General features: G+C 36.9%; 2 protein-coding genes across 4 annotated transcripts in view; one reads left to right on the forward strand and one right to left on the reverse strand.

Moving 5' to 3' along the window:
* Positions 1–13,933, reverse strand: part of LOC110457457 (ATP-dependent RNA helicase DDX1-like) — a 266,330-nt gene that overhangs the window by 119,978 nt on the left and 132,419 nt on the right. The gene's annotated exons all lie outside the window — the stretch shown is intronic.
* LOC110457458 (cysteinyl leukotriene receptor 2-like) lies at positions 502–13,439 on the forward strand. 3 transcript variants are annotated; one of them, XM_021508751.1, is made up of 2 exons: positions 502–550; positions 9,458–13,439. In XM_021508751.1, exon 2 carries the CDS (start codon positions 10,142–10,144, stop codon positions 11,288–11,290), a length of 1,149 nt encoding a protein of 382 aa, XP_021364426.1. In that variant the 5' UTR covers positions 502–550; positions 9,458–10,141; the 3' UTR covers positions 11,291–13,439. The 3 variants fall into 3 exon arrangements, with proteins under 3 accessions (XP_021364426.1, XP_021364425.1, XP_021364422.1); XM_021508750.1 differs by lacking the exon at positions 502–550 and adding an exon at positions 1,690–1,775; XM_021508747.1 differs by lacking the exon at positions 502–550 and adding an exon at positions 1,804–1,919.

Consider the following 13,933-nt stretch of genomic DNA (forward strand, 5'->3'; position numbering starts at 1 on the left):
CCCCCCCTTCAAACACACAAACACTTAAGAAACACCTATGTAAATGACCCTCCCCTCTACACCCCTATGTAGTAACACCTGCCCACTTATGAAACCCCTAGTATATCAAAAGGCACCCCTATGCTATGGAAGCCATTCCTTATTGTATTAGCCCCTCCCTGCTCTGTAAACCCACACCCCAGTTTAACAAGCTCCTCCCTCTTTAGTGCCGTTCCTATTATATAGGCAAGTTGTATTGATCAATCATCCAGTGCTGGCCTGCACCATAATCAGCACCGGCTTTCTGACAGTCGCGAAACACTGTGGACACGCTATAAAACTGTGCTTACTACAGATCCCGACGCAACAGTGCTCTGTTTAGAGGTACACTAACGCGTTAAATGTCACCAAACATGACGTAACATTCGCGTAACGTTCACATAAACCCTTTAACTCGTTTGGGATAAAATTACCTTTATAGCAAGGGAAAGGAAACAGTTTAGTGGAAATACCCTGTAATTGATACTAACATTGGATAATTCGTCGGATATCAAGAATACATAAGAAGCAGGTCTGTATGGAGAGACAAATTCCTCAATAGGTATTGGCCGTCTATTGCTATTACAGGCCAACTTCTCGATAGTCAAAGTATTGAAGATTTTGCGATCTATACAAATATACAGAGCGTTGTGTGAAAATGTCACATTATCATACATACGATATGTAATTTAAATGAGCATTAACCAGCGTCAATTCAAAAAACCCTGGAGGACAAGATTATCGTAAGCACTTGGTTGACAAAATTCACGGAGAATTAAAAGTTCACCGTAAAGCAATTTAGCCTGCCAATTTAACAGGTGTGGTTGAACACATACGACTTGCACTACAGAAATTTGGGGTCTGTATGCATTATAAATCACATTTGAAGATTTTACATCCAGTCGTCAAGGAACAAAATTTCTAAAAAAATAATTGTGATTTACAAGAAGTTCTTATCGCTACATGTCAAAGGAGGTTACATTGTCTTAATGGATGTTTCAAAGATTATAACAAAACTTTGTATCGTAAGTGACACAGGAGTGACAAACTCATTTCAGTTTGAGGGAGGCTGTAATCGACAACTATAGGACAACAGCCACATTTGAAATTTATCCAGTTATACCGCAGGAACGATTGATGTAACAAGTCAAATTTGAGGTGTATTGCTCCACTAAACAGAATTTTTTTGATTTTTATTTACTGACAAAAGATTAACATTACCTGGTATATACAAAGTAAACAACCCATTTGAATCATCATAATTCAAACATTTTGTAGATACGTTTCTACTTTATAGGGCACACTGGCTTCAGAACAATTCTATGAGTAGCAGAAGGTCATCTCCGTACTTTTTACTAAACAACAGTATAACCAGTTACAAAATGCCATCAGCCAATACACAATGGACAGAAATGGCTTTTCTACAACAATAGCGAGGACCACCATGAGTGTTTCACATCTTTGTTAGTTGTTTTTAACATAACAACCTTTGTACGGCACTGTTAATGTTTAGATATTATAGCTGTTAAAAACACGGTGCTCACAGTGACCACTCGACAATATTCCACAGAAACAAATAGATGTGGATTAAGCTATGAGAGGAACTGGATAAAAAAACCTTATCACTCTACATATAGCTAGTACATCATATATATATATATATATATATCTTAGGCAGCCCTGAAGCTTCCAGTATTAGAGCCTGGAACGCCAGCACTCAGCAGCAAACACACTACAGTGTGCTAACATTTCAATCGGTAAGTTTAACACAGTCCGCCTATCAGCACAGATCTCCTAGCTGTGGTATGATATTAACGCTACGGTCGAGCGAAGGAGGAAACTTGGTATAGTTACGATAAAACGTGTGATGTGATCCCCTTTTACACGCTTACGTGATGGAGGTAAGTATTTCTACATATCTCCAGCGGGCATCGGTGATTATATTATTTTTTATGAATACACGTTGAAAGACTTATGGCTGTAATCAAGAGTAGAAATTGTGTAGCACAGATAAGGTTTGTAGTCTAGGTAACACTAGGTTGTTGGGCCAATGGGGATATTTGATATTAACTTGCCATGTATTTTGCTGTCACGATTAGATTGTGGAGATGTTGATTCTTCCTGTGCTATGAGGGATATTTAAAGCGAGGAATTTTTTAACCATTGTAACAAATATTTTTCTGTTATGATCAGGTACATACAACTTATTTTCCGATATGATTGGGATGTTTTTCGCGCCTTTTTGATAGTGAGAATTTTTTAACTATTTTGAAATGTTTAACTTTTGGTAATGTTGGGAAGTTGTTCCGCCTTTTGTGAAAGTGAGGATTTTTAACCATTTTAAAACCTTTAACTTTTGGTTATAATTGGGATCTTGTTTAAACCATCGCATCGTAAAATATTTAATTTTCTGTTCTGATTGGAAAGTTGCTCTGCCTTTGTGTGAGTGGAAAAACTTAAACGCAACACATCATTTTCTGATATAATGGGATTTTATTGTCTTGCCTGGAGGTAAGTAATTTTCAATTAAACATCTTTTTTAGGACCTGTTGTAATATTTAGACACGTCATCAAACACATGTTATCTACAGCGTTTTCTACACAAACTTTTAATCCAGGGCAACTAATTAATTTTAATTATCATTAGTCAGTCGGGCTAGTTTAGTTTCCAACTTTACTATAATACAATTTAATGTACTATATAAAACATAATAAGTAATATGGAATTCTGACAAGTTAATCGGGAACAGTTTTGAGATTCATTAGTCTAGTTAGAGATTTAACTTTAATCCAAGAGTATAGCCTTATTGTCTATCCCTGCAGTGGCAGATCCAGAAACCTATCTGGTTTTTTTTTTCCAAATTTCAANGGGGGGGGGGGGGGGGGGTTTCCAAGTGGGGGAAAATTGAGGAAAATAGTGAAAATACATGATTCCTAAAGAAAATTCTCTGGGTGGAGGGTTCCTGAAGCCCCGAAAAAACCTCTGGATCCGCCAGTGCTCTGCTTGTAGGGATTATATAATAAGGTTTTCAGAGAAATTAAAGGGTGCAAAGTTTTTTCATCTTTCCAGATAGAATGAATCACCGACTCCTTGTAAAGCTAGCTTTTTAGTTGACTACTGGCAGTCAAGCTCATAAAAAACAGTTTTGAATACTGTACAAGAGAAAAAGTTTTGAATATCGACATGCAGAGAAAGCATTAAGGGTTAGTTGTGGCAATTCTGAATGGTTTCTTGTACGTCCGAGTACAATATACTGGTTCTACTGTGCAATATTCCAAGGTAGAACTGTCTGAAATGAAGAAGTGTTACATATAGATCTATTGGGTCAGCAGCTGACATTGCCCATTGGAACAGCTGATAAAAATCTGCNACACATTTGAACTCTTCCAATTCAAAGGTTGGAATAATTCATTATGTAATTTCAGGGATGAATGAGTTAAATGTCTGTCGGTGTAGCTTTGATGTCTATGGGTGCAGCTGATAAGGTCCAACGACATGGGTGATGGTGCTATGAGTGCAGCTGATAAGGTCCATGGACATGGGTGATGGTGCTATGGGTGCAGCTGATAAGGTCCATGGACATGGATGATGGTGCTATGGGAGCAGCTGATAAGGTCCTGGACATGGGTGATGGTGCTATGGGAGCAGCTGATAAGGTCCATGGACATGGGTGATGGTGCTATGGGAGCAGCTGATAAGGTCCATGGTCATGGGTGACAATGTCTACGGGTGCACCATTACGACAGCTATGGGGTAAGAGATTATCTTTTTCTTGGGATAGCTTTAACCCTTTCACCCCTATCTAACTTGAATAGACTCTACCATACATTGACCTGGATGAGTCCATTATGGTCTACAGTGGTGAGAGGGTTAAATGTCTATGCTAGAAAGTGATTATTTTTCTCTGGATCATTGATGTTGTCTGGGGGTAGGTGATGTCTATGGGATAACTAATGATGTCTCAGGGTTGCTGATGATGCCTGGGGGAAACTTGTGATGCCTGGGAGGGTATGTGCAGACAACATCAAAGGGTAGGTGATGTCTGCAATTGCTATTACTGATGTTGTCTGCAGGTATGATGTCTGCGGGTTGGTGATAATTTCTGGGGAAACTTCTGATGCCTCTGAGGGTAACTCATGCCGACAATGTCTGCGGGAAGATGATGTGACTGATGTTGTCTGTCTAGGTATGATGTCTGCGGGTTGGTGATAATTTCTGGGGAAACTTCTGATGCCTCTGAGGGTAACTCATGCCGACAATGTCTGCGGGAAGATGATGTCTGTTGATGTAACTGATGTTGTCTGTCTAGGTATGATGTTTGGGGGTTGGTGATTAAGCATTTCATTGCAGCTCATGCTTGAGGATACCTGATGTAATGTGACTCTCGGAGGATAGCTGATGTGGGAGGGTAAATAGGCTGAAGTTGTCTCGGGTTAACTGGTACTGTCTGTGGGTAACTCACGCTGTAGATGTGTATAGAGTTGCTAATGAAGCCCCTTAGGGTAATCAGTGTATGTAACTCTAGCAATGTGTGTCAAGAGGTCCGTATATATTCTCACACCTATACCATTCACATGTACGAATGAATCAAGACTCTTATTTCACGATTCAATATTTAGCTAAATGGAATATAAAGTGTTATGTTCGCGGAGTGGTCAAATACGTCCCTTTGGTGAGCAAGGTTGGGTTACTGTGTCAATAGTCCCCAGTCACCTCACAGGTTGAGGACTAGCTGTGAAAAGCTGAATTGTATATCCTCAGGGACTTCCACTAATCACAGAGAACTACAGGATATTAGGCCAAATGAAATATACTGTATACCGGTAAATTTCCACCAGAATTTAACTTTCATCTTTTTCACTCTCTGTGTTGTCAGGGCTAATTTATCATTTCAGCTAACATTAGTAAACAAAATAATTAACATAGTAATCAAACGTGAAAGGCAAAAATCAACATTGGGCGAATCTGGGTTTAACCAGCGTAGGGCGAAAGTTTGCCTGAGCGAATTAAGGTAAACAGTATTATATCATTCCTCTCTGTAGATTATTACTAACCTTTCGGCAAACTGTAAACCTCTTTAGAGCAATTTTCAATCAGAACTCTTATATTTCAAGTCTGCATCCCCGTTTTATTTAACCAGTATAAAACAATTTTGATGCAAACATTTTAAAAATTGTTTTGCTCATTACAAAGTAAGATTTTGTCCACATCCATATTCAGCCTGACACTATTGGCCAGGTACGTATCATACACGTCTATGGAAAAAAAACGTTCTTGTGAGAGGAAAAAAAATCCAAACTGATTCATTTAAAATCTATATTGGATCAAAATGTATATACTTTATTTAAACGCTATTTTAATAAGTTTATTTTGATAAATGAATTTCAAATATGTTCAGATATTGAGACACGAGATTACTGAATGCATAAGATAACGGAACTGGCTATACAACAAAGCGATATATGAGCTTCCAGGAAATACATTAGGTCTATTTTATCGTCCATTTTGGCCCTATGGGTATCGTACGTTTTATCTTATTCCACAAAAAGAACTATTTTTTCTAGATAAAGAATGTTTTCTACTTTATGCTCTTCTGCAGGCATCAATACGAAAAGAAACGTTGGAGAAATATTAAGTTAGATTAACTCCCTAGAGTTATTATAATAAGGTCTGTGTTCTGAGCTACACAATCTGATCCAGCTACGATCCTTTTATGTAAGAAATGTTTCGGGATAAAATCAGCTTCCTCGTATGTCTCTGGAACATTTGTGACATATTATAGTAGTCCTAAATGTTATCCCGGGAGAATTCAGTTTTGGCTGACAACACAATCATAACCTAAGTTCCACTACCATGGAGGAAACCCCTAATCTTGTTTACATTTTTTAGCTCTGCAGATACACACTATTAACCCTTTCACCACTGTAGACCATAATGGACTCATCCATATCAATGCATGGTAGAGTCTACTAAAGTTACATAGGGGTGAAAGGGTTAAGTTGAGTAAATATTTTGTGAAAAAACGTTCGGATGTGAATGCCATCAGTAGGTCAGGATTTGTAGTCAAACAAATTTTAAAATATCACGCTAGGGCTGTTGGTGGTTTCAGAAGAGTTGTTCAAAAGTAAAAAACTTGATGCCAGACGGACGGCAGACGACAGGTAGGGCTTGGTGAGCTTAAAACAAGGTGGGATAAAAGTGTCTCACAATTGTAAAAATAAAATGTTAAGCAAATGATATTCTAGTTTTCATAGACATGGACATCAGAAAATATAAACAAGAGACAACACTGGCAAATACAAACAGGTATTGCGTTTCAAAAATCTGTCAAATTTCTTTTATAATTTTTACATGAGAACAATTTTCAGTGTCAATATACTCCTACATATATTAAAAAAAACATCTCATTGACGTCATTGATAACATCTTCAACAATAGCACCTGTGGTATCATAACAACATTATTAACAGGTATTAACTCATTCAACCCTGAAGACACATTTGAACTCTTCCAATTCAAAGGTTGGAATAGTTCATTATGAAACTTCAGGGGTGAATAAGTTAACTGGCATTCACCCCTGAAATTTCATAATGAACTATTCCAACCTTTAAATTGGAAGAGTTCAAATGTGCTCATGGGGTGAAAGAGTTAATATTTAGAAACTAAATTTTGGAAATTTTTCTTTAATAATGTAAAATAAATGGGAATAATTATATCTTCAAGACAGTTACTGTTAAAAACAAATCATATGAAACATTTGTTAAAATACAGTGAAAACTGTCCAATCTGACCCCTGAATATTCCGACATCCTGTATAATCTAACATAAAGCCACCCAATTTCTTACAAAAACTATCAAATATAACCCTTATATTCTGGTGTCATGCCTAATCTAACAATGCTGGAATCCTATTTCTCATGAAATACTACCAGAATGTTACCCTTGTATTGACACCAAGCCTAATCTGACCACTATATTATGTCCATCATAATGTCAGAATAGACAGGTGTCACTATATTTACAAGCAAATCTCATTGATATTAAGCCACAACTAATCTGGTAACTCCTCACCCAGCCCAGTCTGTGGCTGTTTTAGGAAACTGATTTGCACTTTTTCTATAAAACATTATACCAGTAATCCAGCTGTCATAAGTTGGGATCCAACCAGTTGTGTGGGGAACAATAAGAGATTATCAAGACTTAGCTTCGAACATTTTTATCTTCTTATATATTTTATACAATAATCGATGAGAGAAACATTTGGGATCGTTACAACCCCCATTTTAACATCCACAAAGGGGAGGAATAGGTCAACATGTTACCCAACCCTCTGTTTGCCTGCAGTGTTAGAGAGCTACTGGACGAAATATTTATCTCCATGATAATTAATTGACAGCTGACTTTAATGATTTGGCACAATATGGCTTGGTGAGTTGTTTTCAGCCGTAAAGAGTCGAGACACTGGCCATTTACACTATTTGCTGGACAACAGAAATAAACGTTTACGAAAGTTTGCAAGATCAGTTTTCAATTCCTGTTTGTGTTCAAAACAAGCTTAGCCTTTATTTTGGGATCTCACTTTCAAAGCTTTGTACTGAAATAAACATGGGATTTGGATATCATACCAACATGAAGCATTAAACATAGGGTGTTCATCCACTTTTCTACAGTGTACAGGCCTTAAAAAGTTTGTTGTGCTAGAATTAAGTTGTTTCCTTTATATTCGTACTAAGACAATTACATGTAAAAGGCCTTTACACTCATTCACCCCTGAAATTTCATAATGGACTGTTCCAACCTTTTGGTTGGAACAGTTCAAATGTGTCTTCAAGTGTGAGTGAGTTAAGAGTCTCAGTTGGAACATTTTTAATCAATTCCCAGTTATGTGGTAGAGCAGCACTTAAAGGTTCAATGGCAGCACTTATATTTGATGTCATATACTCTGTGCTATTGTTTAGTTTATATGTTGAGTTTTGGGATTTAATTAGGACGGTTAGGTCAGTAAGGGCACTTAATTAGAAATGATAATAAAAAATTGGTTTAATCCGAAAATAGCAGAAAGTAAAAGAACTGAAAGCAAAATACAGTTTGAGCGATATACATTGCTTTATATCCTTCTATTCAATTGACTGTATAGTGGACTCTCTTCCATTAAACAAAATCCAAGTTACAGAGTTACTCTTGAAATCATGCTCTTTTGGATGATTAAATCAAATCTGTATTCAAGGGTAAGCGAAGCAGGATGTTAAGTATCAAACTGATACAGACTGATATGTATAACAAATTGGAAAATGGCCGGGAGATGCTTATATTTAAGTGTTCTGAAAACCTGATAATGGAAAATTGCAAGGCCATGCAGAAGTTGATCTTTGCATATGAAATTTTTCTTGATTATAGTAATTTTAAGTCTAGATGAAATGCTTTGGGGGAAAAGGAGAGGCTATTACCTAGAATTTTTTGAAAACTACACGCAAACTTTAAATACACAATGCCCAGTGTTTTAGCAATTTTGGCTTCAAAGTAGGGATACAGGTGATTATTGGAGGAATGAACTATTTATAGAGCAATTATTCCAAAAGAAGTGGATTTCCGTAGCTGACTTGGTCCCCTAACCAAATGCTACAGAGAACGTGGTGTGTGTACTCCCCCTGATTAGGTGCTAGACGCGCGAGAAAAGAAATTACCATCACGAAATGATTTTGGTTTTGTTATTGTGATGCCTGCCTATGTACTGAGGTTTGCTAACAGTAAAATGTCCCTATCTAACATGCATAGCCAGCATTGCCGCTGGGTTTGGAATAATTACATACCATTTACACGAATGTCTATTATACCATTCCCCGGGACAGAAATAATCATGTATACGTAAGACAGAAATAGTTCTGTACGTGTTTAAGATTCGATGAGATAGATATTATTTAGTATATATTACTCTAAGGGGTGAAGACAATTATAATCTTCTTTTAATACATTTTTACCAGTAAATATAAAATTTCAAAACAAACATATTGTAAAAATAAATTCCTTATTTTCTAATTCCCCCCAAAAATCAAAGATAAATGAATTGTCAAATTGTTTTCAAAAAAGATTTTTTTATCTATATTAAAAAAAAAAAAAAAAAATATATAGAAAATTTCTCTTTTACGAGTTCAATAGCAGATCCCAAAACTCTATGGGGAGGGGGGGTCACCAGAAATTTTATTTTCAGTCTTTTAATATTTGAATTTTTAAAATGAGAAATGTTTGCCCCTGTGAAAATCAATAACTTTTCTGAATTAATATTACATTGTGTCCCTGATGGTTTTAATTAATGAACCATTCAGAGGAAAGAAACAATGTATAGCTATGACACTTTAAAGCTAATATTTCAGTTCAAAATTTTATCGGAAAAAAACATTGTTTCTGTAAAATTTCATATACTTTTATTTTTATTTGCAGGAATATATAAAGAAGAGATTTATAAACAAAACTTATAATGACCAACATGATCAGCACCTTGTCAACTAACAGCCGGAAAGGTTAGGGCAGGAGTTAGGTCAACTATAGACCCAATCCACTCAACGGAAACCGGCACAACTTTCAAACGTGCGGGGATTTGTAAGTCTTGGTCAATTCCCATCACGTGTCAAGTAACGGAAACGTTACACGTTACCTCCAGCGTTGACAGCCCTTGTATGACGGATTGACAAAGGAATAGGATTGACCTATATCTCAAACAGCTTCCTGGGAATTGTTCCATTAAAAAAGGAACGGTAATTTATTGAACAGCTACATACATATACATACAATCCTTATTCAAGGTTTCGAGATAATCTTGAGATTCTGTGACAGTTCACAATTCGGCTTTCATGACAACAAGATCAATATCTGTCCGGTCTCTAATCACTAAATGAAACAGCGAGATGTAAGTTGTAACCAACGACATTTTGCATGCCCATCTTTCTAAGGGAACGTGTGGTAAATCTGTGATTATTATTCTAGTGGCAGTGCTATGAATTGTTCAACAGTTTGAGTACCTCAATTCAGACAGCTTCGCTCGTCACCGGGAAATTATCCCCCCGCATATGCGAAATACATTCCAGAGACATTTCAAGCCACATTGGAGACGGAAACTAATAAGCCATGTCCAATTCTGTTGCGATTGCTGAGCACTATGGTCTAATGAGTGAGGCCAGCGTGGTTGACAGTAACAACAACAATCTCTCATTCAATTCCTCGGACCACCGAACGGACTACAATAATCCCGCGTACAGTGATTACGATGCTAGTTACTTAGAAATGCAGAGCCTCAACACTATTTTCACTTTCTACATGCCGCCGATACTGATTCTCATAGGATCTATTGGCAACATTATCACACTGATTGTGCTCCACCAGAAAACGTTCAAACCCTACTCAATCAGTTTTTACATGTCGTCCTACGCCATAGCCAATCTCCTGACTCTCTATCTGTTTCTGGGCTCCGAGTGGATTGCCGAGGTGGCTGATGAGAAAACAATAGATAACCGATCTGATTGGTTGTGTCGATTGTGGCAGTTTATAATGCGCGTGATATCGTACTCTGGAATCTGGTTTGTTGTTGCCATGGTGATTGACCGGTACATCATTATCTGGCACCCATGGAAGGTGTCGTCAATGTGTACTATTTTCATGGCTAAATTTGCGGCGGTCATCATCATTGTGGGCCTTGTAGTGGTCAGTATCCACGCCATGTGGACGTACGAACTAATGAACCATTGCTACCCACTCCACAATGAGAATGATATCCACGCCATGATTTGGCCATGGATGTCTGCCTCGTTTTACTCGTTTATCCCCCTCGCGCTTCTCTTCATTTTTAACATCCTTATTGTAGCGGGACTCTGTCTTAAGCGACCGGTCAAGCATAGCCACAACCTTGGTCCCCACCAGATGGTGCTTACTCACACCACATTAGCACTGTCCACAATCTACTTCCTGTTAGTGCTACCCCCGACTGTGATGAACATCATTAACAAGACATTTCCGCCATCGTGGCTGCAGGACGGTGCTTTAATGGTTCAAATGGAGCGTGCCCGAGTCGCGACATATTTCATGGCCTGGGTCAACACTGTTATACTGTTCTGTCTGTGCCTTCTCTTCTCTAGGACATTCCGTGGCGAGTTTGTTGACATTCTGACTTCAAAATTGTGTTTCCGCCACCAAAGTCGTATCTACGAACTCCAGGTCGGGTCCCAGAGTAGTGCCACCCAGGTAGAAATGGACGCCTGCACAGAGACGACCCCACTGTGAGTGAAAGACCTGGTGCACCACATTGGCACTACAATGTGTTTCCTTTCTACAAAAGTTCATTTTGTAAATCAGTTGTTGAATGTCTCCACAAAGCAGTATTCAGGATGACAATTACTCGTATAAACTTGATGAGTCTCCTTTGTAAACACAAACATTGTAACTCAATCATCTATACAGACACACTCATTGAGAGTCAGCTGTACAGCGACACACATTTTGAGTCACCGGTTAAAACAGACACAAACATTTGAGCCACCTATTTTAGCTGACACACATTTTGAGTCCCCTGTTAAAACACACCTACACAATGCGAGTTAAATATATAATACTCTTTTTTCAAATTAATACATGTTTTGATCGAGTCACCTGTATGAACTCACACAGTGACACACATTTTGAGTCACTGGTACAAAAAATATTTTACACATGTTATTAAGCCGGTACTCCTACATAACAATGACTATATATCGGTGTGTCTGCAGATTATCTGGTTTTCAATCAAGGCTCAACAATCAAACTGCTTTTTGATCAAGTGGTGTTTGCATGTGATAGTGACAATTATTACCCTGTGATATCGGTTACATTGACAATGGGTACAATGTTAGACTTGATAAGAGTTTTATTTATTTCTCAATACAAATTATGTATGCCAGAACGGAAGATATCGCCAGAATGGGAAAGTGAATATCATATGTGTGTGAGTAAATTCAAGGAAATCATAGTGATACATCACTCTCTTTGTGAATTAATCCCTATTTAATTGAACCCATATTGTACTAATTAAGCTTCTTTATATACTGTCAAGGTTGTATTTTCGAAGGGCTGTAATTTTCGCGGTTTCTGCAGTAACAATTTTGCCATGAAAAATAGAAAGCACATTAAACCCTCATCACCATATAGCATTTTGTGCGATTGGCTCTTAAACTTGAAATCTGCTAAAAATAGATCCTATGAAGCTGACCATTTTAGCAAATCCACAAAAATTAGAGACCACGAAAACAGAGACTTTTACAGTACTTTCAGGTCAAGGTTTTTTTTTTTTTTTTTGCCATAATTAGATCTACTTAGATGGTATGACAGATGGATACTGTGTGTCAAAAATGTGGTATGTGTCTATCTAACGATCATTCACTTGAATTCCACAAACGATCACTAAAGTAAATACTGATTTTTATTGTCACATTAAAAATATAGACATATCATGTTTCCAACAAAAAAGAATGAGTTATTTAAAAAGAGTCAAAACATTTCTGGAAAAAAATATCAATGAATGGATTCCAGTATATGTGTGGAAGTAAACATGTGAAACACTGGCGTCCCTCTTAGGATTTTTTTTTTTTATATTAGCAAAAGTTAATTTGATCGCCAATGAAACAATGGTTATCTGAAGACTGTAAAATATTCACCAATTTTCAAATGTTTATTACTGCTACCAATATTTAAGAATGAAAAATGTAACTAGAATATTTGCTACGATGACAAAACTCCATCAGATCGTGTACCAGAGCAAAATACACATGAATGATTTTGGAAACTCAAGTGTTTTCCAAAATGTTGGTGCTATATATGATAATATTTGCTTGTCATGTCGGCTTAGCAACTTTTCTGACGGACGCCATGTTGTATCTGTCAGTAGAATTTTTTTGACCATTGCAATTCTCATCAGATGTCATCAGACGGTGAAGAGTAAGTGACTTTGTGAACACCGTTCAGTGCACCTACAACAAACATCCTTCTGACTCTGATAATTTCATTTTTGTTTTGAATACTGTTCGGTATATCTGTAACAAACATCAGCTTGATTCAGATTTAACTCATTGCTTGAACATCTATACCAATATGCCCACCTTTCATTTTCATTTTCGAAAACACTTTCCCCATGATGCTTTTGAGTTTTTAAAATCATTCAGTCCTAACAGCACCAGAAATGACCAGCTGCTGGTTTAAGCAGTAGACATTCTCAAATGTATCATTACTCCATTTGACATGATCGTATTTTATTTTGCAATATAAGTTTGATTTTTTTTCTTCCAATTTCCATGAGAAGTTTCAGTCAAACTTCAATCATTGCAGACTCATGTCCTCTTATTAAAATCTACTATCTGTATATTTAAGAAATAAAATATAATAATTAAGACCTTGTTTTAATTGAAATATATGAGTATATTGATTGTATCATAATCATAATTGTATTGATATATTGTTGTATTTATGGACAAACATAAAATATCAACTGTTAATTGACTCTTCCTTGTTTTTGATACATTGGTAGTGATTACAAATAGTCACTGCCATGATAATGTCACATATAAATAGAACGGCGATGTCAAATGATAAAGATGTACATAATTTTGTCTTAGTTTAACTGAAGAAGAATAGGAGCCTTAACTCATTCATCCCTGAAGACACATTTACACTCTTCCAATTCAAAGGTTGGAATAGTTCATTGTGAAATTTCAGGGGTGAATGAGTTAAACATCTTTCTTTAAGAACACCTGTTTAGTTTTAAATCAAAATCTGTAAAGAAATACAGCGACATACATGATCGAATCACATAGAGAGTGACATTGGAATTCCATTTAAGTAACAGTGACCTTGACCTTTGACCCGATTACACTCATATTCAAACTTGGTCGAAGTACA

This window comes from Mizuhopecten yessoensis, unplaced genomic scaffold (assembly GCF_002113885.1).
Source record: "Mizuhopecten yessoensis strain PY_sf001 unplaced genomic scaffold, ASM211388v2 scaffold9157, whole genome shotgun sequence".
Lineage (NCBI taxonomy): Eukaryota > Metazoa > Mollusca > Bivalvia > Pectinida > Pectinidae > Mizuhopecten > Mizuhopecten yessoensis.

Bases quoted from the DNA above. Each gene is read 5' to 3' on its own strand.
- LOC110457458 (XM_021508751.1), top strand. From the start codon at position 10,142: ATGTCCAATTCTGTTGCGATTGCTGAGCACTATGGTCTAATGAGTGAG.